Raw genomic sequence first — 25,881 nt, 5'->3', positions numbered from 1 at the left:
TAATTACAGTGAGTTCCAGTGCAAAATCTGATAGAAAGTTTGTGGGCAGGTGCAAGTGTAATGAATGGCTGGTGCCATTCATTTGCCACAGAAAGCAAAATCTGACCCAATATTTTTTGTAAATTTTGACCTCTTGAAGTTGAAAGATGCTAGTTCTGGGGAAAGGAACTTTATTCTATCTTTTGCATCTGAAACCAACACAGAGCAATTTCAGATTGGATACAGCACAAGTATTTTGTATTTGTATTTGGATGTGGGTGACGCTGGCAAGGCCATATTTACTGCCCAATTTGTCGATAATTTTCTGCTATTAATTCATGCCCACAGGAAACTGTGCTAAGAGTAACCAAACTTATTCCACTTGCAGTCTTCCTGAAGAGGAGACTTTTGTCACATTATCTATACTGGATTATAACCCAGGTCAAAAGAGTGAAAAAGATTTGCCTGATTATACCAACAGTTGAAACTTTTCAAACACTCTGCTTAGAGTGAAGTAGGATAGCCAGATTTCATTTCAATTATTCAATGTGTTTATTAGGTCTAGATAGGAATGAAAAAGCACTCGTCCAACTTGCAGACGCTTACACTTCTTGAACTGAAGATTATCAAGCGAGTTATTTTTTCACGGGTTATAACACTGAATGATCACTTACTTTCCATGGGTTCCTTGGATTTCCTTCCACTGGCTGATTTCCTCAGCCGACTCCTTCCTGAGGTAAACAGACAACTGAGCTCTTCCAAGGGACTGGTTGGCGTTCTGGAGCGTGACCCAGTATTCGCAGACCCATGAGAAGAAGAAGCATTTCCTGTCTTTCCTCCTTCCTGTACTGGTGTTTTCATTGTAGACTGAGGCACTGCGGAAGAACATCTTGGTGCTGAATGTATAGACTCATAGGGTGGGGGTCTTTTTAGGCCTAAAGGAGTCATGGATCGTCCCATAGTGACTGGAGATGGGGATATTGAGTGACTAAAGTGACCTTGAAGACTATGAGGTGATGGTGTCCTATAAAGAGTTGAAGGGAGTGGTGGAGAGGAGGCCCTACCAGTTGCACTTATTCCATGGGAAGGTGGCAAGTCTTTTTCTAATTTCTGGTATCCAGAAGCCTGAGCTGGGAGTGATGATGGAGAAGCACCAGCTTGCTTGATATAAGATATGCTTGTTTCCAGTACTGGGAGTTTTGTGACTTCAAGAGGAGTTAAAGGGGATTCATCAGAGGCTGGAGAGCACTGTGTTGGAGCAGGGGGAAACACTAATAGTGGGGGGCGATGGGGAAGCAGATTTGGAAATGGAGGTGGAATCTCACAAAATAAGCCCTTTGGAGTTGATGACACTGAAGACTTTGTAATTTCCAGGTCAGGCACAGTAGGAGTAGCACACTGAGAATGAGGATCTAAATTGCCTGCAGTGGTCCACTTGAAGTCGTGGACCACCTCATCGAATATTGGATATTTCATTTCCTCATAAACTGCCTCACTTTGATCATCATCATCCCTTTTAATATCACGTAATATATTCCCAACCATTTCAATGTACACAGGTTCCTCTTCCTCAGTGCCCTGTGTTGGACTAAAAGCTTGTCCTGAAGTGTTCTCTTTGCTTGTCACGGCCATTGCCTTTCTGCTGCCATGCTTTGTGCCATACGTTTCATCAAACGATGTGCTGAGCTGTGTGTTTGGATCACGCCTTGGTTTAGGAGGTGGTATCTTCTTGCCATATTCATCACTGTGTGGTCTGGGTTTTGTTGATGCTAGACAAAGTTAAGCAGGTGTTTTATTATGCAAATCATTCTGCCAGCAGTTTCTAGTTGTAAATTACTAACTCAATTCAGATATATCTATTTTTATGGTTACAATGGAAAGATGCTTGTGAGTCATGCTTTTGTGATATTTGTTTGGGGACATACCAGTGTGGAAATTAAATCATGTTTTGACACACATAATATTGCAAATACAAAGGCACGCAATGAAACATGTTCAATTAATGTTTATGTACTTCAAAAAAAAACTACAAAGCTGCTCATTAAAATTCATTTAGTTTTATCAATTGAAAATACCTAATAAATAGAATAATAGCTACACAATGGCATATAGTACTAGCAAATAATTCTACTGAGTAGGTTTACACTTATGATCTCTCACACAGGTATGTCTGTGCTCTTGGACGTATTGCTGTGGAAATGTGCCAAACAGATGCTAAGCATTTCTCTTTAGGAAGGGAGAAAAACTCAGCGGTTACTCTTGTGAATCCCTTTATGACTAACTGAGAGCTAGATTGGAAGAAGTTAGGAATAGTTTGCTGCTACCGCCTTTCGCCACCCTCTTGGCAATTGACAATATGCAAGGAGCAAAGCTGATCTTCAGCCTGAATTATAATCCAGGAAAAATGCAGTCTGATGGAATTATAATCCAGGAAAAATGCAGTCTGATGGAATTATGTAACCAGAGCAATCAATAAAGGCCATGTGCTACGGAATTCAAGAATTATGTTTTGTACCAAGTAAGTTTTGGTCACTGGTATTCATTTTGTATGTCATTTCCTAGAATATAGTAGCTAGGACCATATCACCACTGAGCAATCTCAATGGAACTCCATCACATTGAATCTCCTAAGAAATAAAATGTGCTCTGCAGGATTTCAGTCCATGCCGCATATGGAGCAATAATTGTTTTTACTAAAATCATTACAGTATAATTTTTGAATGACAGAGACAAAGAAATTGTGGAGGAAAGGCTGCAGAACAGCTAGCACATATTTGATGGGACTGGACACACTAGACTAAGGATAACCTTGGAAATAGCAGAATTTGAGTCAGTACCTGACTGTGAGAGGATTCTGCAAATTGTAATTTTTTTTGGAAAGGTATAGTATACACTCTGGGGCTTGCCTTTTTCTCCTGTGTCCTCAACTGAATTTGCTGTTGTGAAAAAGTTGAGTAACTCATCCTGAAGGCATTATAGAGTTGTATGTAGATAGTGTAAGTACTTCACTCATCTGATACTATGGGGCTGAGTGTAGTCAACTGGATTATTTCATCTAGATGGCACAAAAGGCAGTCTGAGCCCTTCATCCATCTAGTGAGAGAAGGATGAAGCATCTCAGTCATTCTTGTCATAAAGTTGTTTCACAGAAACCACACACATGTTCTGTTCTCAGTGAGAGATGGCACTGCTAGACCTGATTCTTGGGAATGAGGTGGGCCAAGTGGATCAAATATGAATAGGAGAACATTTAGGTGACAGTTATCACTGTATCATAAGGTTTCGGTTGGCTATGGAAAAGGATAAAGAACAATCTAGAATAAGAATAATGAACTGGGGAAAACCAACTTCAATGAGGTAAGAATGGATCTGGGCCGAAGAAATTAGAATCAACAGTTGGCAGGGAAAATGGTAGCTGAACAATGGGCTATCTTCAAAGAAGAGATAGTTCAGGCAGAGTGAAGGTATATTCCCACAAAGAAGAAAGATAGGGCACGTAAATCCAGAGCTCCCTGGATGGCAAAAGAGATAGAGATTAAGATGAAAAAGAAAACGTGTGTTTATGACAGATGTCAGGTGGATAATACAATGGAGAACCAGGCAGAATATAGAAGAGGGGAAGTGAAAAAGCAAATAAGAGAAGCAAAGAGACAGTATGAAAAGAGACTGACAGCCAACATAAAAGGGAATACCAAAGTCTTCTATAGGCATATAAATAGTAAAAGGGTGGTAAAAGGTGGAGTAGGGCTGATTAGGGACCAAAAGGCAGATTTACTCATGGAGGCAGGAGGAATAGCTGAGGTATTAAATGAATAGTTTGCATCTGTCTTTACCAAGGTAGAAGATGCTACCCAGGCCACACTTTTTGAAGAGGTAACAGAGAGGGTTAATGAGGGTAATGCTGTTGATGTGATGTACATGGATTTGTAAAAGGCACTTGATACAGTGCCGCACAACAGACTTGTGAACAAAGTTATAGCTCATAGAATAAAAGGGTCAGTAGCAACACAGATACAAAATTTGCTGAGTGACAGGAAATGGAGAGTAGTGCTTAATGGATGTTTTTCAGGCTGGAGGACGGTTTGTAATGGAGTTCCCTAGGGGTCAGTGTTGGGACCCGTGCGATTCCTGATTTATATTAATGCCCTAGACCTTGGTGTACAGGGCACAATTTAAAAATTTGTGGAAGATACAAAACTTGGAAGCATTGTGAACTGTGAGGAGGATAGTGTAGAACTTCAAAAGGACATAGACAAGTTGGTAGAATGGGTGGACAAGTGGCAGATGAAGTTCAATGTGGAGAAATGTGAAGTGATTCATTTTGGTAGGAAGAACATGAAGAGACAATATAAAATAAAGGGTACAACTCGAAAGGGGGTGAAGGATCAGAGGGACCTGGGTGTATATGTGTGTAAATCATTGAAGGTGCAGAACAGGTTAAGAGAGCCGTTAATTACGCATACAGTATCCTAGGCTTTATTAATAAGGGCATGGTTTAAAAGCAAGGAGGCTATGTTGAACGTGCATAAGACACTAGTTTGGCCTCAGCTGGAGTATTGCATCCAGTTCTAGGTGCCACACTTTAGGAAAGATTCAAAGGCATTGGAGAGAGTGCAGAAAAGATTAATGAGAATGGTTCCTGGGCTGAGGTATTTCATCTATGAAGATAGATTGGAGAAGTTGGGACTGTTTTGCTTGGAGAAAAGAAGCCTGAGGGGAGATTTGATAGAAAGTGTTCTAAATCATGAGGAGGCTGGACAGAGTAGATAGGGAGAAACTAGTGAAAGGATCGAGAACGAGAGGGCACAGATTTAAGGTAATTCACAAAAGAAGCAATAGTGACATGAGGAAAAACTTCTTCACGCAGTGAGTTTTTGGGATCTGGAGTGCCCTGCTTGAGAGTGTGGTGGAGGAAGGTTCAATCGAGGCATTCAAAAGGGAATTGGACTGTTATCTGAAAAGGAAGAATGTGCAGGGTTATGGGGAGAAGGCAGGGGAATAGCATTAGGTGAATTGTTCATTTTGAGAGCCAGTATGGACACGATGGACTGAATAGCTCCTTCTACGCTGTAACATTTCTCCGATTCTGTGACCTATTTGTAGCATAGATGCAGACTGTGGCTTATCTGAATGACCAGTTTTCCACAGAAGATTTGAAAAGTGAATGGGAATCTGCTTTTAGATGCCACTCCTCATCACTATGGTGACATACATGAGAAAAAATTACTTAGGTGGCAGTCCTGTGCAGTATATAGGCCTGTAGGTGTATTTTATCCAGCTGTGTAGTGCATTGGGGTTAAAATACTTCACCTAGCTGGCACTATAGCATTGCAAATAGATGATATGTCTGACTCAACTGGCACATTAGGGCTTAGACAGTTTTATTTGGAAGCTTTATGACTTAAAGCTATAAATTCATATTCAGATCTTGTAAGGGTTTCACCAATTTTAGTTAGTATCTGCTCCTCCTGTCTTTGTCCTTAACTCCCACAGATAGACGTGGCACATAAATTAAAGGCCCATATTCTTATAGTCACATGGTATAAAGCCCTGCAACAGTTCTGAATACTTACTGCCAAAAACACAAGCAGTCAATTTTTGTCAACATATGTTTAAAGTTAATTTATGGATTTGTTTTCAGAATTTTTTAAAAGTATCATCATTCAACATTGCTCTGGAGATTATGATGTCTCGTGAGCCCCTCAAACTGTTACTGCCTTGGTGTTTTAGAAAAGGATTTCACTGATTTTTAATAAATGGATTAACACCTGTGGTAAAAATAGCAAAGAAATGCCGCATAAATGGATTAGACAATAGCCTGCTAACATTACCAACAGTACTTTCTAAGCTGCAGTTTTGAAATACACCCCAATCTAGGTATAATCTTTCATAATTCACATCTCTTGTCTGTATGTTGCCTTTGTGGAACACCTAAGTATATTAAATGCACAATATGAACAATCATTGATAGGCTTTTCCAGCATAGTAAGGATGTATGTATGACAGATCAGAACTGACATTTTTAAACAACAATCTCAATAAACCAAGAGAAGGGAATAATTCCTCCTGGAGATGGACGTGTCTCATAGATTATGTCAAAGCATTTAAGAATTTGCTCATTTCTAAAACAGTCTTGAAATTGAATTATGCAACAGAAAGGCATGCCTTTGTCTTATTCGGTCATTATCATCTATCTCCATTGCCTTTTTGCAGATGCTATTACTAAGATCGTTTCTACTTTTAGAAGCTTTCTCTGTGGATCAGCCATTGATTTTCTACAGGTAAATTGCAATTTGTGCTGTCTCAAAGCTTTCAAAATCAGTCTGTCTTGAGAAGAACTGCAGTCCCTCCCATAATAAGGAAAGAAAAGGTCAACTTAAAAATATGTCTGTTATCATTTAAGCAGTGAAGACCGACAGTGCTTATTGTGAAACCACAGAGTGTTAACAAACCCCGATGATCAGCATGAGTTAAAACGACACTCAGCTGATCATGCCCCATACATCCTTTAATGGAATCATATTTTAAAATAAACTCTAAATGAACACATTCCATGGTGTTACAATGTAACCAATATAAGGTCACAGTGGACATTCTGACAGCTTATATATATGCTGTCCATTGAATTTGGTGCTGTTTGAATTGATAGTTATGTAGAATTAATTAGAACAGCAGCTCAAAATGATTCTGAAAAGCTGCAGGAGGATATCTCTAAATGCAATGTTTATACAGGGAAGATATGGTGCTATGTACATCTGCATGAATAAGAATGATACTGATACCTAATGCATAGAAATGGCACTCGTAAGATGTGCTTAGCTTCACAAGTGAGGACATGACAATGTCTGCCATTTGTACAACTCGATGGTATTGAAATTATTCTGTGGAATACTAGTGTATCAAGGCTTTATGCATCCACCTTAAGTTCCTTCCTCCCTTTGATCAACAGAGGAATTGGGGGTAATTTTAATCCATCCATTATGGGTGGAAGAGGGTCTGGGATGCTAAATTGGCAAATATGTTAACCCTGGCTCCAACCCACTCCATACCTACTTACCTTTTAAATGCGCTAGATTTAGAGATATCCAAGTAACCCACTCTGGAGAAGCTGGTCTCTCATTATAATATTTAATTGGGTCTCTGCTCCTGATATTTTGGCAGCTATTTAAATTTATTGCTGGCCAGCCCAGTTTCCCAGGGTTCAGGAAACCGCACTGCTAAAGGGATGCAGGAACAGCTAGATCCAGCAGATAGTACATTTTATAGCACAGCTCGTAGGCCAGGAAGAGAAGGAGTGCTTCTCCCCAGCCCCTCAAGCAAATCTTCTGTTGCAATCAGCCGGAACCCTCCAATTCCAGTATGTGACCTCCTCCGAGTTTCCCTTCCCTTCTGATTGCCAGTCTAACTCCCCCCAACCAACACATGATCTTTCCTGGTTGGTGGGGACCATCCTAAATGTTCCCAGATGATCTTCTACCATTGACTTTCCCACCTGGCAGCTGACCAGCCTGTAAATCTGGCTGGCTGCTGGGTGGGAAACAGAGCAAAGAAATAATGAGGTCCTGCAGTTAGATTAGATTAAGTTTCTTCTATAGTCGTATAGGGTTAGATTACAACAGATTGCAACAATCTTTTGATTTTAATTTACACTAATCGTATTTGATAAAAAGTACTATTATCATGCAATTATTACAACATCGTCAAAATAATCCACCTTTTCACTCTCAACTGATGGACACAATTCTGTGGTATGCAAAAGGTCAGTTTAATATTAAACATCATGCAGATAGTTTTGACGATAAGACCTGCTTGTTCTGCCTAAACATTACGGGATCATGGACTTGATCTTTCTGATTTATAGTAAAATCACATGCAATGAATGATAAGAGTTGCAGTTCATCTAATTCACCTTAAGCCGATTTGATGGTCTCCTGATCTTAAAACGCCACTGTCTCTTAAAGATATACACTCTTTATAAATACTGTTTAAGGTGCTTGGGAGGAAATTTTGGTCTCATTCAAATCTGCAGCCTTTCATGTGTGAGCGTTGACGGGCAATTTGAGCATATGTTGACATCACAAACTGCACCCCCCCCCCTCCCCCCCCTTGCCCCCACATTTCCATCTCTGACTGATACCCACACAGGCTCACATCCAGCATAAATCAGTGGAGTACAGTCAGGATCAGGTAGACCTATGAATATTCCCCTCTCCATTGGCAGGAGCATGAGAATTAATTGTAACACTACCCAGACTGAGTTCAGCTAAATCAGCACAGAACAAACAGAAACGTTGGGACCTTCTTGATATGCTGCATAAAATTGCTGAGCCATCAAGGGAGCCGTTTTAACATTTGATATTATTCAATTACAAATCCATTATTGCCCAGCAATTTATAAATGTTTCCAGTATTCCCAGCTGAATGGCACAGAGGTGACCATTCAATGTAACAAAAGGAGTATGGTAGCCAAAATGTGGCAATCTTTAGATATTTGCTGTACATTAACTATTTTTGAGTAAATGAAGGGGCATGGCTGAAGTGGTTCGTTTTGGTAGAAAGAACATGGAAAGACAATATAGAATAAAGGGTACAATTCTAAAGTGGGTGCAGGAGCAGAGGGACCTGGGTGTATATGTGCATAAGTCATTGAAAGTGGTAGGACAGGTTGAGAGAGCGGTTAATAAAGCATACAGTATCCTGGGCTTTAATAAAAGGGGCAGAGAGTACAAGAGCAAGGAAGTTATGTTGAACTTAGGGCGCCGCACTTCAGGAAATATGTGAAGGCATTGGAAAGAGTACAGAAAAGATTCACGAGAATGGTTCCAGAGATGAGGAACTTCAGTTATGAAGATAGATTGGAAATGTTAGGACTGTTTTCCTTGAACAGAAGGCTGAGAGGTGATTTGATAGAGCTATTCAAAATCATCAGGGGTCTGGACAGAGTAGATAGAGAGAAACTGTTCCCACTTGTGAAAGGATCGAGAATGAGTGGGCACAGATTTAAAATATTTGGTAAAAGAAGCAAAAGTGACATGAGGAAAAACCTTTTCACGCAGCGAGTGGTTAAAGTCTGGAATGCACTGCCTGAGAGGGTGGTGGATGCAGATTCAATTGAAGCATTCAAAAGGGAATTAGACTGTTATATGAAAAAGGAAGAATGCGCAGGGTTACGTGAAGAAGGCGAGGGATTGGCACTAAATGAATTGCTCTTTCTGAGAGCCGGTGCAGACACGATGGGCTGAATGGCCTCCTTCTGCACTGTCACAATTCTGTGATTTTGTGAGTGGGAGCATCAAAATAGCATATAGCTGCAGTTTACTATACAATGTCATCGCAAGTGACAGAAGCAGTAGAAAGCAATTGTAGTACATTAAAGCTATTTGATACCACAGAAGGAAATATTTTCTTTAATCATTAAAAGTTTTTTCTTCCTACAAACCCCATGTTCCACTGTTTTATAGTATTAATCTTGAGATATTGCCAATACCTTGCAATTTCTATATTTACTATATTTGTTCACATATAGGCTGCCATTGCATATAAAGCACATCCCTCTTCAGGGAAAACTATTAATACTTTGCATAAAGGATACACCCAGAACTTGAATGTTTGTGGACTGGGAACTACCTCTGTATGTGAAGTGCAGTATGGGCAGAAGCTTTTGCCCATATCCCCTGTCCTTTCTGGAATTTGAAGGACCTGGCTAACTCAGACATTGCTCTTCACGTTGATCGCAAAACAGTCCATTGCTGTTGTTTTTAATAATCAACACATTTTCACTTGTAAAATTAGACAAGGTTCTGTCAACACAGACCCTGCATTACATCAACAAAAGGACTTCTGAATGACTGACTAATGTGTTCAAACAATTATTGGATTAGAGCCCCTTTTTTAAAAAAAATAAAAAGTTTTAAGCAAAATCTCTTAGAAATCTTGAATAAAAGAGAAATTATATCAAGTACAAGCACCTGTCCCACATTATGAAAGAGCTATAACTATAAGGTGCAGCAAGAATAAGCAATGGTCATGGGTGAGTGAGGAAATAGGACTGAGCATTGACAACCTGTGACCAGAAAGTCATTCCATAGATTATTCAGGAGGATAGCTTGTAGCAATGTCCCATCCAACACCAAAGAATGATTATCTGGTTACTAACCTTTGGAATGAACTTCACAGGACTTTGGACCATTTCACTGAGGCCCTGACAGGAGAGCAATGTATCACACTGAGCACTGTCATAGATGGGGAGGAACTCACAGGACAGGTAGTGTGGCCACAGTGATATTAGGTGTGTGAAATGTCCTGTGAGATGCCTACAGGGCTCTACAACCTGAGGAGAAACAAAATATCCACTTCCTGAGACTGGGGGGGGGGTGGGGTCCATCATGTCTGAGAGGAAGTCTAAGGGATGCAGACCACTGTAGGCATTCCACAAGATTGCCAAGATGTCATGGTGAAAGAGGGACATATTTATAACAATAACTAGGGTCATTTTCGTCCTCTAGGAATCAGATAAAGTACTGGCCAGAATCACACAAAGATGTGCCTATGTGTGCCCATCCCATGCATGTGCATGTATGTATGGGTGCATATCTAAAAGGTCTATGCTCCCCAGCTATTCTGGATTATAGCAGTGGGCAGTATGATTTTCAAGGTGTGAGCTCTTTTATTTGGTAGAGTGACTGTTACAAATTCTGATCCACTGGAAGTAACTTCTGGGATTCAATGGTGCCTATTACTCCCACAAGCAGTTTCCACATGTCATATATTCCAGAGTAGGCTTACATTGCCAAATATCTATTCATATCATAGCCTAAACCAGGGGCTGTATCAAGGCATCACCCATGACGAGTGGACTGGATATCATGACTTGCACATGGCAGCAAATGCATTTCTCTATCTTTCGATGGGTGGAACTGATGACCACTCAGTAAAGCAAGGTTAATGACAACTCAAGAAGTTGATTTATCTTGTAGAATATGCAAGTGAAGAAACGTAACAAGTCCAGATCTTCTTTAAACATCTTCTACAATGCTTTCCGTAACAGCAGAAAACAACAAAAAATATGTGCCACGCTCTCCCGAATAGCGAATGTTTTTTCACTCTATGTTTTGTTTCTTTTTAAGTAATCTTTCCGCTGGAAAAACCTACCTGCCGCTGGCCTAGGAATTGGCTTATGCTGGAATTTAACCTAGGGTGAACAGCTGCCATGCTGTAACTGATACACAAGAGGACTACATGAAATCGGTCCTCTTGCGTTATCAGGGTGTGACTGGCATGTTGGGGGCACTGGCGCTGCCTCAAGAGGCAGTACACTGGTCTTGAAGGGAAGGAATGTCAGGCAAAGAGGACACTGGCACAAGGCCTATAGTAAGTCGAAAAGGAACACGGCAACAGGCATGGGCCATTCAGCTCCTCATGCCTAGTCTGCCAATTAGATCATGGCTAATTTGCATCTCAACTCCATTTACCGCTGTAGAATTTTACTAGTTTGGGGTGTAATATTTGCTCACCTGCATTTTTGTCATGCTCTTTCAGTGCTGTTTCAGTTGCCCCTGGTGTTGCAGCTATTCCTCCTGATCCTGATTCTGTTCCCGATGTCCCAGCTGCTTCTGGTGCCCCTCCTGCTCCTGGTGCCCATCCTGTTCCTGATGTTCCTGCAACCCCAACATTCACAGTTTCTGCTGAGATACTCAGCTTTGTGCTTGGAGCTCGCTTGGGTTTTGGAGGTGGCTGTTTGCGTGCACAGGCATGACTTTCATCATCGCCACCACCCACAGAATGAAGCGACTGCGACCTCACTGAAAAGCCACTGGCACAAGGATGTGGCAGGCGGTCTTGAGGAGCGGGAAGTGTCATGAATCCCATGCGAAAGTGTTTTCCGATGCAAGTGCCTTCACTTCCTTTTCCAACCTCTCCACCTAATCTGGAAGAAAAGCATCAAGAGATGGTTACAGACAGAAGATGAATCTTTATTCTATTTTTTCAGCCTTTGCAATGAAAAGCAACTTCATCACTTCCCTGTTGATGTGAAGAATAGTTTTGCCACTTACCGCTTTCCAATATGAAATTTTTTAAGGTCAAGTAATACTTTCAATGGCACAATGATGTCAACCATATCAGAACATTAAAACGTTAAAACATAAGATTGAGGAAGATTTATTTATCCCATCTAACTCACTCTGTTGACTTCCTAGATATTCAAGATCACCTCAAACCATTTTCATCTTCCTGGCCAGTGATGCCCACATCCCAAGAATGAACTTTTAAAAAATGCCGCTTTGTAACAGTGCTCGAGTTGCTGCGTGAGAGAGAATTATAGTCAATCACCATGTGAATTATTCCTCTTGTGTTCAGCACCTTGCCTACTCTTGCATCTTAGTTGAATTGTGAATATTGATATTTGGGAACAACAGAGAACCCCCTGACCCTGTTACCTACATTGTTTGTTGGTATACCAACACGTAGTACCATTGTGTCGTAAAACATCACATTCACAAACACCATTCAAGTAATCCAGAAAACTAACCAACCATTGTGGCATTAGTTTTCAACAAGTCTGATGTTACTGGGTCATGTCCTGTAAATAGATAATCACAAAATAAACAGCTCCTGATAGAAAATGTAAACAAGGAAGACCCTTGGACAAATGTAAAAGTATAAAAGGAACAGAAATGAGGAAGCTCAATCTAGACAGGAGGCCAATCAAACCAATACCATCAGGTATGGAGTGGTGCGAGCGGAAGTCTGGAGGCTCTTTGTTATTAAATGAATCTGAGAATGCCCAGGAGGATGGAAATTTGGATGGATAGTTATGTATGTGTGTGTCCTGTGTGTGTAATCTTGTATGTGGAGTTATATTTCATTGTGGAGTAGATGGTGACAAACTTCTGAGGGCAGCCAAATTTGCAAACATGCAATCCATGATCCTTACCAACGGCACCACCACTGACCCTATTTCAGTCAAGACTGGGGTCAAGCAGAGGCTGTGTCATCGCACCAACCCTCTTCTCCATTTTCCTTGCTGCAATGCTACACCTCAACTCCGGCAAACTACCCACAGGCGTGGAGATACTCTACAGAACAGACGGAAAGCTGCTCAACCTACGCCACCAAAATGACTCCAACCTCAGTCGTCGAGCTTTGTAATGCAGGTGATGCTTGCGTGTGCACTCACTCTGAAACTGAGCTCCAGATCATTGTTGACTCCTTCTCCAAAACATATGAGAAAATGTGTCTGTCACTAAACACTCGGAAAACGAAGGTCCTCTTCCAACCAGCTCTGACAGCACAACACCTCCCCCCCTCAATCAAGATCAATGGCGAGATCCTGGAAATGTGGACCATTTTCCATATCTTGGGAGTCTCCTCTTGGCAAAGGCAGAATAGACAACAAGGTTCATCATCGCCTCTAATGTGCCTGCTGAGCCTTCAGCTGACTGAGGAAGAGAGCATTTGAGGATCAGGATCTCAAACTTGAGACTAAGATCATGGTTTACCAGGCAGCAGTGATCCCTGCACTCCTATATGCTTTGGAGACTTGGGCAGCCTACATTAGGCATCTCAAAGCACTGGAGTAGTACCACTGGAGGTGCCTTCACAAGATCCTCCAAATCTGGTGGCAAGTATGGTGGTCCAATAGCAGCATCCTCTCCCAAGCCAACCTTCCCAGCATCAGGGCGCTAATCACCCAAAACTAGCTCCACTGGGTGGGACATGTTGTTCGCATGCCTGATATCAGACTTCTGAAGTAGCTGTTCTACTCAGAACTTGGTTGCGGCAGGACACTCCCAGGAGGACAGTGGAAATGCTTTACAGATATCCTCAAAGCATCCCTGAAGACAGAAAACATCCCCCTCGATGTGTTGGAGTCCCTGGCTCACAACTGTCCTGGATGGAGAAAGCTAATTCGGCAAGGCATCGTACACCTCAAGGGACTTAGTTGGGAACATGCGGAGGTGAAGTCGAGGCATTGGAGAGAGCCCACAAACCTCCAAACTACTCAACTACCTGACCCTTCAAGCCTCTTATGTGGCAGATTCTGCAGGTCATGCATTGAACTTATTAGCCATCTCAGAACCCATCGAATTGGAGTGGAAGCAAGTCACCCTCGATGCCAAGGACTGCCTAAGAGAAAGGAAGATGTGGAGTTACATTCAGAAATTAAGACTTGTTCCATGCCCCTTACAGAACCTGATGATTTTCCTTCCATTCATTCCAATGGAAGGACAACCAGACAGATCCTGTTACCAGCATGTGATCCTCTCCACCAGACTTTACTTTCTGTGCTCCACCCAGGCCATGCTTAACACTCAGACGGTAAAGGTGAAAATCTAACTCCAAATGTTCTTGTACTGATATTGCCGACTGCAATTTCTATGGTTATATGTTCAAGACAGAATGTAACAGCAATAAATTACGTTTGTGTGAGTGTGCAAAGCAAAGCACCCACAGGAGACTGATAAATTATCCAGCATGTGGTGCTGTTTATCTGTTTCGTAGTGCGTGTTATTACTTCGTGCTCTCTATGTGACTGCAATTCATCACCTAATTATAGTCCATTTCCCAAATAGCCTCTGTCTAAACATGTCCAGCATAACTATCTGGCTATTTAAAGAACTTAAAACCTGGACATTCCGATCACATGATAGCTGTAAATTACTCTCCTTGTGCTAAAATGATCACAACTACTAATCACAATCCCTTTAAAAAAGTTGCTTTCTCCCAGCAGTAAACAGGCATTATGAAGATTTATGTGATACAGCAGAAGTTGATTTCATAAACATATGATTTATATTGACCTCAACTTTGTGCCCTGCCCTCTCCCTCAATTGTAAAACCCCACCAATTTTAAAGTTTACACCTGAAGGCTCAGTGGCGCAGTGGTTAGCACTGCAGCCTCACAGCTCCAGGGACCCGGGTTCGATTCTGGGTACTGCCTGTGTGGAGTTTGCAAGTTCTCCCTGTGTCTGCGTGGGTTTTCTCCGGGTGCTCCGGTTTCCTCCCACAAGCCAAAAGACTTGCAGGTTGATAGGTAAATTGGCCATTATAAATTGTCACTAGTATAGGTAGGTGGTAGGGAAATATAGGGACAGGTGGGGATGTTTGGTAGGAATATGGGATCAGTGTAGGATTAGTATAAATGGGTGGTTGATGGTCGGCACAGACTCGGTGGGCCGAAGGGCCTGTTTCAGTGCTGTATCTCTAATCTAATCTAATCAAGGCTAAACTCCGGGATGAGCGAGCAGATGCCACAGCTTCCTTAAATTGATCTCAAACGTGAGCACCTTCATCATGTATCAGGCTAGGATTGTTTTTAAATCCTTCAACTTTGAATAAAAGGTGGTATGCGTAAATTATATAGTACTATAGCTTTAAGGTCAAAACCAAATTTTACATTTTTAATGAATTAGAATTGGAAATGGAAAATAAACTACATATTTCAAGGGGTACAGTGTACATCATCCATGTCAATACTGAAATTGGCAACATGCACCCTTGCAGTACCTCTTGGGTTTTAAGTGCTTGAAGGTTGGAGAACAGAATTTGAGTTGAACTATTAATGACAAGTGGCATTAATGTTTAAAAAAACCCACTTAATTTACTGCCTCTCACAATATCTTTCAAAGATGTGAGAGTAAAACAGGAGCTGTCCCCTCCCCCAAGCTCCTTCCACCTCCACCCTTCCACATGCATCATTATGTCACAGAGAGCTAATTAAATGGATATATTTAAATTCCTACTTGTTGACATGAATTATCGCATGAAAAAAGCTAATCGAATCAAAAATCTAAAATCTTCTTTTGCTTAATGGTGATAGGCATATTGCTGATAGAATTTAACTGACTCACTGTGGTATTTACTCATTATCTCATCTCTCTGTACAATCATCACTGAAAGAAAATAGTTGCATTCAAATAGCACCGGATCACATCCCTCAGGACATGCCAAAGTGTTTCATGTCCAATGAATTACTTTTGCAGTGCAGTTGCTGTTGTGATATACTGTTTTGCAGGTGTATTGATGAAATACTCCCCACTTGCCTGGATGAGTGCAGCTCCAACAACATTCACGAAGCTTGACACCATCTAGGACGAACACCTCATCCACCACCTTAAACATTCATTCCCTCCACCATTGGTGCACCATGGCTGCAGTCTGTACCATCTACAAGATGCACTGCAACAACTCACCGAGGCTTCTTCAATAGAACCTCCCAAACCCAAGATCTCTACCACCTAAAAGGAAAAGGCCAGCAGGCACATGGTAACACCAACACCTCCAAGTTCCTCTCCAAGTCACACACAATCCTGAATTGGAAATATATTGCTGTTTCTTCATAGTTGCTGTGTCAAATTCCTGGAACTCCCTCCCTTACAGCACTGTGGGAGTACCTACACCACAAGGACTATAGTGCTTCAAGAAGGCAGGTCACCACCACCTTCTCAAGGGCAATCAGGGATGGGACATAAATGCTGACTTGCTAGAGATGCCCACATCCCATGAACGAATTTTTAAAAAATCAGCTTACAAGGCTGACATTTTGCACACAGCAAGATCCCGAAAGCAGCAATAGGGCGAACAATGAGCTGATCTGTTCTAGGTGTTGCAGATGGAAGGAGAATGCTGGCCAGGACACTGGGTGTCCTCCCTGCTCCTCAAACAGGGGCTTCTCTTATGTCCACCTGAACCACAAGAACAGGTCTCACATTAACATCTCATTTGAAGGATTGCGACCGTGACAAGGCAACACTCCTTCAGGACTGCACTGGACTGTCAGCCTAGATTATGCATTCCATTACTAACTGCATTTATTTCAACTTCAGGAATTTCAGTATAAAAGTCTCAACGTTTCACCAGTAAACTTTAGCCCAGGAAAATGCATTGTGACAATCTGTAAAAGGGAAAAGAACAAGAATAGCAATCAGTTCATGAAAAGGTGCCAGCAATTATTTCTTAAAGAAGTGCTAACGCACCAGCTCAAACTCTTTGGTGCCGACAACAATCACACTTTTCTGGGATATTAAGTTGTATATCTCATTGTTTTTCCTGTAAATTCAAAGTGCATTGGACAAAATGAACACCAATTTTCCTCCAGATATTTGGAAATGAATGCACATGGGAAATATTTGTGACAATATTTTCCTGATCTTATTACAGCAATGTAAATGTCTCTGTACACTTTCAAATACAGTTTATGTTGCTGGAGGTTGTGTTAGCCATGAAGTTCCTGCCTGTTAATAATAAGTTAGCATGAGTACAAAATTAGATTTCCTGCTTTGTACAAATGTCAACTTTTGCTTTAAAATTAGCAATCCACTCTCACTCCGCGGCTAGTATGTTACTGATAACTAATTAATCTGCAATGGCATTTGAATGGTTTAGGCAACAGTTATGTTTAGGCTCTTGAAAATGGGATGTAGCCATTTTGTAATTTGCAGAAAACAGCAGGAGCTGAAAATCCTGTTGGCTTGGGCCGTAGTTTAACAGTTCTCCTTCGTGTGTTCAATCTGGCACTTACTTTCCGTACAGTTTGGGCATCTCTATAAATATGAGATTAACCACTTGTTGAAGACCCAGGTCTTGGCCGAGGCTTTCAGTGGGAGCTTTGATCCTATCTTTAGGGTGCTTTTTGCTCCCTTATTTTATCTTCTGATAGTTTTGCATTGGCACCCCTGCTAGCGCTCAGATTTTCCATCTCCATGCTGGCAGGCTCCCTTTCATAGCCACAATTCTACCACTTTCCCACCATGTAGTGAAATGGGTCGGGGTTAGGGTAAATCCAAAAGGATCAGCCCGTACACCTGTTGTTGGAATCTATACCTAAGGTAGCAATCACCACAGACCAACTTTAAAACTAAACTGAAACGAAACTGAGTGAATGGCATGCAACACATTTACTAATACTACATATGTTTTTCTATTAAATGTTTTCAGGCAAAGCAGGTAATATCCTCAGTAGAAGTAAATTGTAGCTGGGTCACATAGACTCTGTAATTGTAATTCAATAAGATGACTGAATGCTTTGGACTAGCTCACCACCCCATCACCCCCCACCCCTGCCCCTAACCTCTCACTGTTCAATATTGGTTGTATGTCTACTGCACTGTCAAGTCCCTTTGGACTGATGGTGATATTATCCCATCAAGATCCCATCCCCAAAATTATGGGTTATAGCCTCCAACATGCCATTGTTTGAACTTGTGCTTATATTTTGGAGTATGGATCACATGTTGCTGTTGCACAGGTCACAATAGATCTGCAGGCTGCATGCACTATACTGGATGGCCACATGGAGCCACTATACAGCACACAACAGGCCTGCAGCTCCCATGATGTCATTGTTCAGTGCATGCACTACAGTAGATGGCCACATGGAGTCACTATACAGCACACAGTGGATCTGTGGACCACATGGTGCAGCATGTGCTTTACTTTTTGAAGTCAATGCCATTTTAAAGGCTGTGACTAGGAAACTAGTGCTGGCTGTTAATTTTTACACAATGACAGGCGTCTTTCTTTGGAATGAAAATGTTCATTTGTACTGAACCTCCGCCCCAAATAAATTAGCGCTGTCCAGCCGTCTTGAAAATGGAAACTGTGTGGAAACATTCTGCTGACTAATATTGACGTCAAGTAGAACAATTCAGCAAAGGTCTCCTTTACGTCAACTGTATTTCAGGATAAAAGGAGACATCTAAATTGAAATATATCTGAGCAATTGACAATTGAGTTTTGTTGCTTCAGTTCTAGGGAATAGAAGATTATTCCCTTTGATTTTACCGTAGGGTACAGGAGAGTTGGTGCTTGATAAAAAGGAAGTGATTCTACGGATGCAAAATATTGATCCTCAGAATAAAAGGCTAATTCTGGGCGTCTCTGCCCATTCTGCATATTTATAATATTCCTGTTGTGACATCAAAACAGACTAGTCAGGTATGCTCATTCTACCTATAGTTACACAGTAAGTAACCCTTACCTTGTTAAATAAATAGGAGAGACACATCCCCTCACCCCAACCCCCAGTAGCCCTTATGCTTTTGGTACTTTGGTGAGGCGCATTATGTCTGTGCCCCAATTTTGTCTGATTTCCTGGGGTTAGGGCCATTTGAATATGTTGGATGGGGTATTGAAAGGATTCCTGCCTGCATTGGTGAGCTTACCTTGACGGAGGGTGGAAAATCGCTTCTGCAATACTCGGGAGCCTGCAACAGCTTAGAGTGGCAGGTGGACTTGCGGCAGCCAACAAAATGCTTTTTTATTAATTAAAAAAGAAGTAATTTGGACTGTAATTGATTATCCTGCAATTGATTGCTTTTCCTTGGGGCTGTTAAAATTTAAATAGCCCTTCTCATGCCATAACAACATTGTACGCCACACACGCAGAGTGGTCCTAGTGGGCACCTTTGTTATGGCACAAATGACAGGAAATACATTGATGTACTCTCATCATTTGCACCTTATTATAATATGACTGCCCATATTTAGGTGAAGGCATATGTCACCTAATGTTACTTTCTGCATAAAATCACCTCAACCACTGGCATGTGACAGGCACCTGATTTTTTTCCACTCCAGTTTGCTAGAAAATCTCCAGAGGAAAATATGCCCCTGGAATACTTACCCTGCTAAATAAACAGTAACTCCATATTACACAGTGAGTAATGCTAAAACCTGTGACAGGTTTTCTTCTCGGCTTTTAGAAACAGAAAGTCAATTGTTTATTGATCATTTATTGATTGCGCCTTATCCCGAAATTGGTGCAACCTCATTCACTCACGCATTCGCTTGCACACACAAGAAGGTGGTTTTTTAGTGGGGAGAAGGGTGTTATGAACTGGTAGTTAATCTTTTTTTCTTTGAACCAATTTCCTTTTTGTTTCAATTTCCCTGTCTGGAAATAGATTCGTGATTGAATGTCTTTCCCTTCCCTAAACCCTAATAATAAATGACCGCATCAACAACATGGTTTTTTTAAAGTCAAAGCAAAGAAGTAGGGTTTATTAACACGCTTTATTAAGGGGTTTAGCTTCACGAGACATGCTTACAAACATTCAGGAAAAGGTTAAAGGCATAAGAAAAGGCAAAGACATTTACTAAATAGAAACTTAACTACTCGCTAATATGGATTCCAGTTAAAACTAGAATCTTTTTTTAAATATCAAAAAAAGTCCAAAGATGGAGATCAGTGATTGGAAATGCTGGGTAGGGGAAGGAGTCGCTGAGAATAACTCTTCTGTGACAAGCTCTTCTTCTTCTGGCATTCTCGGATATAAATGGAGGCAGTTAAAGTCACCTGCTTTTGGATGGAGAGGAAACTGATAGAAGTCAGACTTTACTGCTGTTTTTGCAGCTTGTCTTCGTGTTGATTTTTCTTGCTGGATTTTTCACAGTGTGGCTCCTTTTTAATTTTTCTTGTTGAAAAGGCCTTAGAGAGAGAAGTCAATGCAGCTTCAGATAGGCTGTGGCTTCTTGCAGGGAGGTCTCAGGGAGAAGTGTGTCCAGGCAGCACACGGCAGCTGTGTAAAAGAAGATAGGCTGTACCCTCAAACTGTTCCAGTTTCAAGTCCAAGCAGGTTGGATAGGGATTTCCTGTGTCCTAAAGCTAGACCCTTTTCAAGTTGACCTCTCCTCCATTTTGACAATTGGAACATAAAAGTAAAACTTAAAACATGCTGTATAAAATGACGGTTGACATTAATACTCAAATGCACAAAACACAATTTATAGTGGGTTCACATCTATTCATGACACCTTTACCTCTTGGGGGAAAAATGAATTCTATTTCATTTTTTCTTTATAGATTTTTCATTGAAAAGAAATACAGAAGTAGAGGGGTTTTCACCCACTCTCATTCACACTCAAAAGTTTGCTGAAGTCTGGGGAAGATAATAAGGGTTCATCACTAAGATGGCTTTCAATTTTGTAAATGCCTCTTGGCACGCCTTTGTCCATATCACCTTGGCTTTTTGTGTCAGTGCCTCTAATAGTGGGATGGCTAAGGTGCTAAAATTTGGGACTAACTTTCAGTAATCAATACTGCACCATATGGATTCCCCAAGCTGCAGAACATTAATGACTAATACAGCGGAATGATTTCTGGAAGGTCAGTCAGTTATCAGCAGACCTTTCTGGTTTCAGCATTTCTTCCCAATTAGTGTCAGGTACAGGTACAGTGACAAAACTAGCAGGAAAAGAGCAAATCCCATTTTGCCCTTGGCTCAATGTCTTCAATTTTTGTTCTGATTGCTTGACACTATTCCGCTAAGATTCAGGTAGGTCTGTGCTCTTTCTGTGGCTGTATGTACAAGCAGATTCACCAAGCCAGATGAGCTCATTGGTGGATTCAGATCCATCCCCATCCCAGGTAGGGAAGAAGATGAGCAGGCTTTTGATGAATGTGCTCCTGCTCCAGATACTCTCTCTTTGTACGAGACCCCGAAGTCTTCTTGAAGCACACCTCTAATTACAGATGTTGCTTCATTGGACAGCAATTCAGGATCACTTGGGGGAAACCTTGATAGTGTCACCTTTGTAGGGGTGTTTCACATGTGTCTGGAAAATTATGGACAATGGATGCTGGTTCCACTTTCTGACTAACCATTAATGTTGTATTTTCTGTATGAACTCCAGTCTGATAACTGGTCAGATGCGCATCCTGGACTGTAGACCTATGCTCTGGAGGGTGGAAAGGAGTCTGCAGGGGAATAGCAGGCCGCATGGGTCCATTTGGCTTCGGGACCAGGACAACAGGGGAGTGCCAACCACTTCGGCCAGGCTCAACTACATCCTTATCCAGCATGTACTGAATTTCCTGTCTAACCTGAGCTAGCTTGTCGGGGCTCAGCTGGCAGGGGTCCTGCCTGACTGGTGGCATGTCTCCCAGATCCACACCGTGAACTGCTAGGGTGGTAAGCTCTGGCTGATCTTTACAGGTCCCTTTGAATTTGTTAGCGGGGTGGGCACATCCTCCAGCTGCTTTTGTATTCAGTGTGTCAGCTGGTGTTTGCCAGTCTAGTAGTCGGGGTTCAACTGTGGTCTCCTGCTCCTCGACTGACTCCTCCTCGTTGTCCTCAGAGATCGCCACCTTCTGGCAAACACTTACTGGGCTTAGTTTTGGGCAGTGGTCCCACACAGTCTATCAAAATTTGGTCAAAGAGTTCGCCAAATGCCGGAATGGGTTTGAGGGGGCTGGTTTAATTGTGACCTGGGGTTTGCCTGCAACCTGGAAAGCATGGCAAGTTTTGCAATATTTGGCCACTTACCAGAGGCAAGGCCAGAAAAAGTGTTTACTTACTCTGGCTAAAGTTTTCCGAGTACCCACATGTCCAACCATTGGGATAGCATGGGCTATCCTTAAAATCTCTTGCCAGTATTTCAATCTGGTGGTTCAATCTGGGGTACTTCAATCTGGTGGTGCATTGTCCACTCCTCCTCCGCAGGCCTTCTGGGAGGTCTCCACTTCCGTATTACTACCCCATCTCACAAGTAGCAACACTCAGGGATCGGGGTGGACTCTGCCTCAGAACAAGCAGTCTGTGTTATGTGCTTTATTTCAGGATCTGCTGCTGGGCGTTAATTCGGGAGGCTCAGCTGAGCACCTCTTCCCCTTCAGACAGGTCCTTAAAGAAAGCTTCAGCTACCCAGATCTCCACCTCATCCAGCTGGGGCACTGGTTCCCTTTCAACTAATCTGGCCTGTCTGGCTTGGGACCAAGTCACTGCACAATCGGGGAAGATCCCTGGTACTTCCTCCTATAGTTGTTCGATTTCCCTGGTTTTGCTGGGCTGGTCTAGGGTTATAGGGGTTGCTTTATCTTGCTACAAGCCAAATCATTTCCCAATCGGAAGTCTATCCCTACTACCGGTAATTCTGGGACAATTTCTACAGGTACGGGGCCTGAGACTATGTCTCACTGTAGGTGGACTCGATGGAGGTGAACAGATAGGTAACCTCCTCCCACTCTACTGATCAGGGCCTTGGCTTTCATAGAGGTTTCAGGGGGAAGACTTAGTCTGTTCCTTAACATTAAGGACTGAGTCGCCCCTTTATCCCTGAGCAGTACAATGGACTTGCTCATCTCCTAGGAAGGGTAGGGGGACACTGTTCCTTCTAGGATAAAACTCTGATAACTCTTGGGAATTTATTCGGTCCAGCAAAGAACAGGGCAATACCCTCAGAGGGTCTAGGCTCTGCAATGAGCACCTCTGCCAGTCCTGCTATGCTCTTTACTGGGCTATCCTCCTTGGGACTGCCCCTGTGGGGACCTGTTAGACTTACCGGATTTCCATTTAGCCTCCAGCATTCTGTCCTGGAGTGACCCACTTTGTTGCAGTGGGAGCACACTGGTCTCTGGGGTTTCTCTTTGTGGGCTTGGGGTAGACTCTTTGTACCCTCGTTTGTACTCCACTTTCCAGGTGTAGCTCGCTCCCTGTCCCACTCGCCCTTCCTGTTCTCCCACTGGTTTTGGGTGTGGCTTTGGAAGGCTCTGCCTGAGTTGCCAGGTGTATGAGTGAGGTCATAGCTATCAACAGCGACTGCGGCCTCTCTAGCTGTGTGGACTCTCTGCTCCTCCAAGTGCATTCCTAGGTTGGGGGTAGGCAATTTTTGAACTCCTCCAGCAACATTAGCTTGCATAATTCCTCAAAGGTACGCTGTATTTTTACAGATCGGACCCACTGTCGATAGTGATTTGCTTTCACCTTTCGAATTCTAAATAAGTCTGCATGGGTTTCTTACGAGCATTCCTGAATTGCTGGCGATATGCTTCCGGAACCAACTCATAAGCCCCAAGGATGGCAGCTTTGGTCTGCTCGTAATTAGCAGACATTTTAGGGGTCAGCATGGAATAGACCTCTTGACCTTCCCTGTTATCTGACCTTGAATTATGAGGGTCCACATTTCTTGTGGCCATCGTAGCTGTGTTGCTACCTTCTCAAAAGTAGCAAAAAAGATTCCACCTCACCCTCTTTAAATTTTGGTATGAACTTAGCACACCTAGGAGCCTGAAAGACTGATTCTGGGTTAGGGAGATTTGGGTGGTTACCGGGTGAAGAGATATTTTCCCTGGCAGCCTCCAACTGTCTCGCCTTTCTCTCTGCTTGAGTCTTCAGCTCCATTTCCAATTTTTGTAGCTGGCAAACCCTTTCTCTCTCCTTTTCTCTTTCCTGAAACTCCAGTTCCATCCTGAATCTTACCAGTTCCATTCTGGCCATGGGAGATGGATCAGATTCAGGAGTTAATCCCTCACCTGCCTGTTGCAAAATGGTCCTGTGTCCTAGGTGCTCAACCAACACTTTTAGGACCTCAATTCCTTTCACTTTTCTGGGCAGTTTTACTTGTATCTCCCCAGCTATAGCTTTTAAATGGTCTGTATTCAGGGTTTGCCAATGTTTCAGCAATTACATCACCTTGCTCCACAAACATCTTTGAATCAAAATGTGCCATTTTCTAATGTTATAGTAAGAGAGTTTTTGCTGCAGTAATTTATTTGTCTTAATAATCTTTTCAGCTACCAGATTTTCCCCTTTTGGCTTCCGATCAGTTTATTTTAATTTCTGAATCAGCTCGTTTCTTAAATTTGGTCTACTTCATAGATTTATCGCGGACTTGAGCTCCCAATTTCTGTGTTACAAACAGGTAGTTAATCTTTTTTTCTCTGAACCAATTTCCCCGTTTTATTCAATTTCCCTGTTTTTCCAACCACCTGTCCATAAATAAATTAGTGATTGAATTTCTTTCCCTCTCTTAAACCCTAATAATAAATGACCACAACAACAACATGGTTTTTTAAAGTATAAAAAAAAGTAGGGTTTATTAACACACTCTTAAGCTTGGAAAGGGGTTTAACTTCGCCACGCATACTTACAAACATTCAGGGAAAGGTTAAAGGCAAATAAAAGGCAAAGACATTTACTAAATAGAAACCTATCTTAACTGCTCACTAATATGGATTCAGTTAAACCTAGTGTCTTTTTTTAAAATAAAAAATGTCCAAAGATGGAGATCAGTGATTGGAAATGCTGGGTAGGGGAAGGAGTTGCTGAGAATAACTCTTCTCTGACAATTTCTTCTTCTTCTGGCACTCTCGGATATAAATGGAGGCAGTTAAATTGCTGAAGTCACCTGCTTTTGGATGTAGAGGAAACTGGTAGAAATCAGACTTTACTGGTATTTTTGCAGCTTGTCTTCGTGTTGATTTTTCTTGCTAGATTTTTCACACTGTGGCTCCTTTTTAATTTTTCTTGTTGAAAAGGCCTTAGAGAGAGAAATCAATGCAGCTTCAGGCAGGCTATGGTTTCTTGCAGGGAGGTCTCAGGGAGAAGTGTATCCAGGCAGCACATGGCAGCTGCATAAAAGAAGACAGGCTGTACCCTCAAACTGTTGCAGTTTCAAGTCCAGGCAGGTTGGATTGGGGTTTCCTGGGTCCTAAAGCTAGACCTTGTTCATGACAAGAGTTACAGTAAACCTGTTGAATTTTCTTGAGACTCAAAGCCCAGATAGTTGGAGGCCTGTGGTGATTGTAGATTTCTCTCCTGTTGAAGGTTCCTTTGAAGATGGTGGGTCACTTCTAGCTCTCTCTCTGCTGTATGATGTAGATGCCAGATTTGTTTTTCCAGTAGGGCATGTGCTTTTTGACTTTCTGGAATGTCAGCAGTTATAAGTAGCTTCACCTTCTGGGTCAGTCTCTCTCTCTCTCTCTTTCTGGCTGCCTTTTTTTGAAGGTAAAGCTGTCACTTCCCACCTCCTGTTAGGAGACATTCTGGCTTCTATCCCATGGTGATCACACAATGGCCCAGGATGTGGTTACTTCACACCTCCTTTATTTTCGAAGAAGATATTCAATTCTGGAATGTTTTTAGGTTAGGTGTGAGATGGGATTCATTAATACCTTTTGGCTTT

At 42.0% G+C, this 25,881-nt stretch overlaps 1 protein-coding gene across 1 annotated transcript in view; it reads right to left on the bottom strand.

Moving 5' to 3' along the window:
- Window positions 1-25,881, bottom strand: part of nyap2a (neuronal tyrosine-phosphorylated phosphoinositide-3-kinase adaptor 2a) — a 165,951-nt gene that overhangs the window by 60,436 nt on the left and 79,634 nt on the right. The window contains 2 exon segments of the mRNA XM_068041516.1: window positions 654-1,774; window positions 11,627-11,905. Coding sequence (XP_067897617.1) covers window positions 654-1,774; window positions 11,627-11,905 — 1,400 coding nt within the window.

Source organism: Heterodontus francisci, chromosome 11 (genome assembly GCF_036365525.1).
Source record: "Heterodontus francisci isolate sHetFra1 chromosome 11, sHetFra1.hap1, whole genome shotgun sequence".
Taxonomy (NCBI): domain Eukaryota; kingdom Metazoa; phylum Chordata; class Chondrichthyes; order Heterodontiformes; family Heterodontidae; genus Heterodontus; species Heterodontus francisci.
The sequence above is the reverse complement of the archived record's forward strand: the minus strand, read 5'-3'. Positions and strand labels throughout refer to the sequence as shown.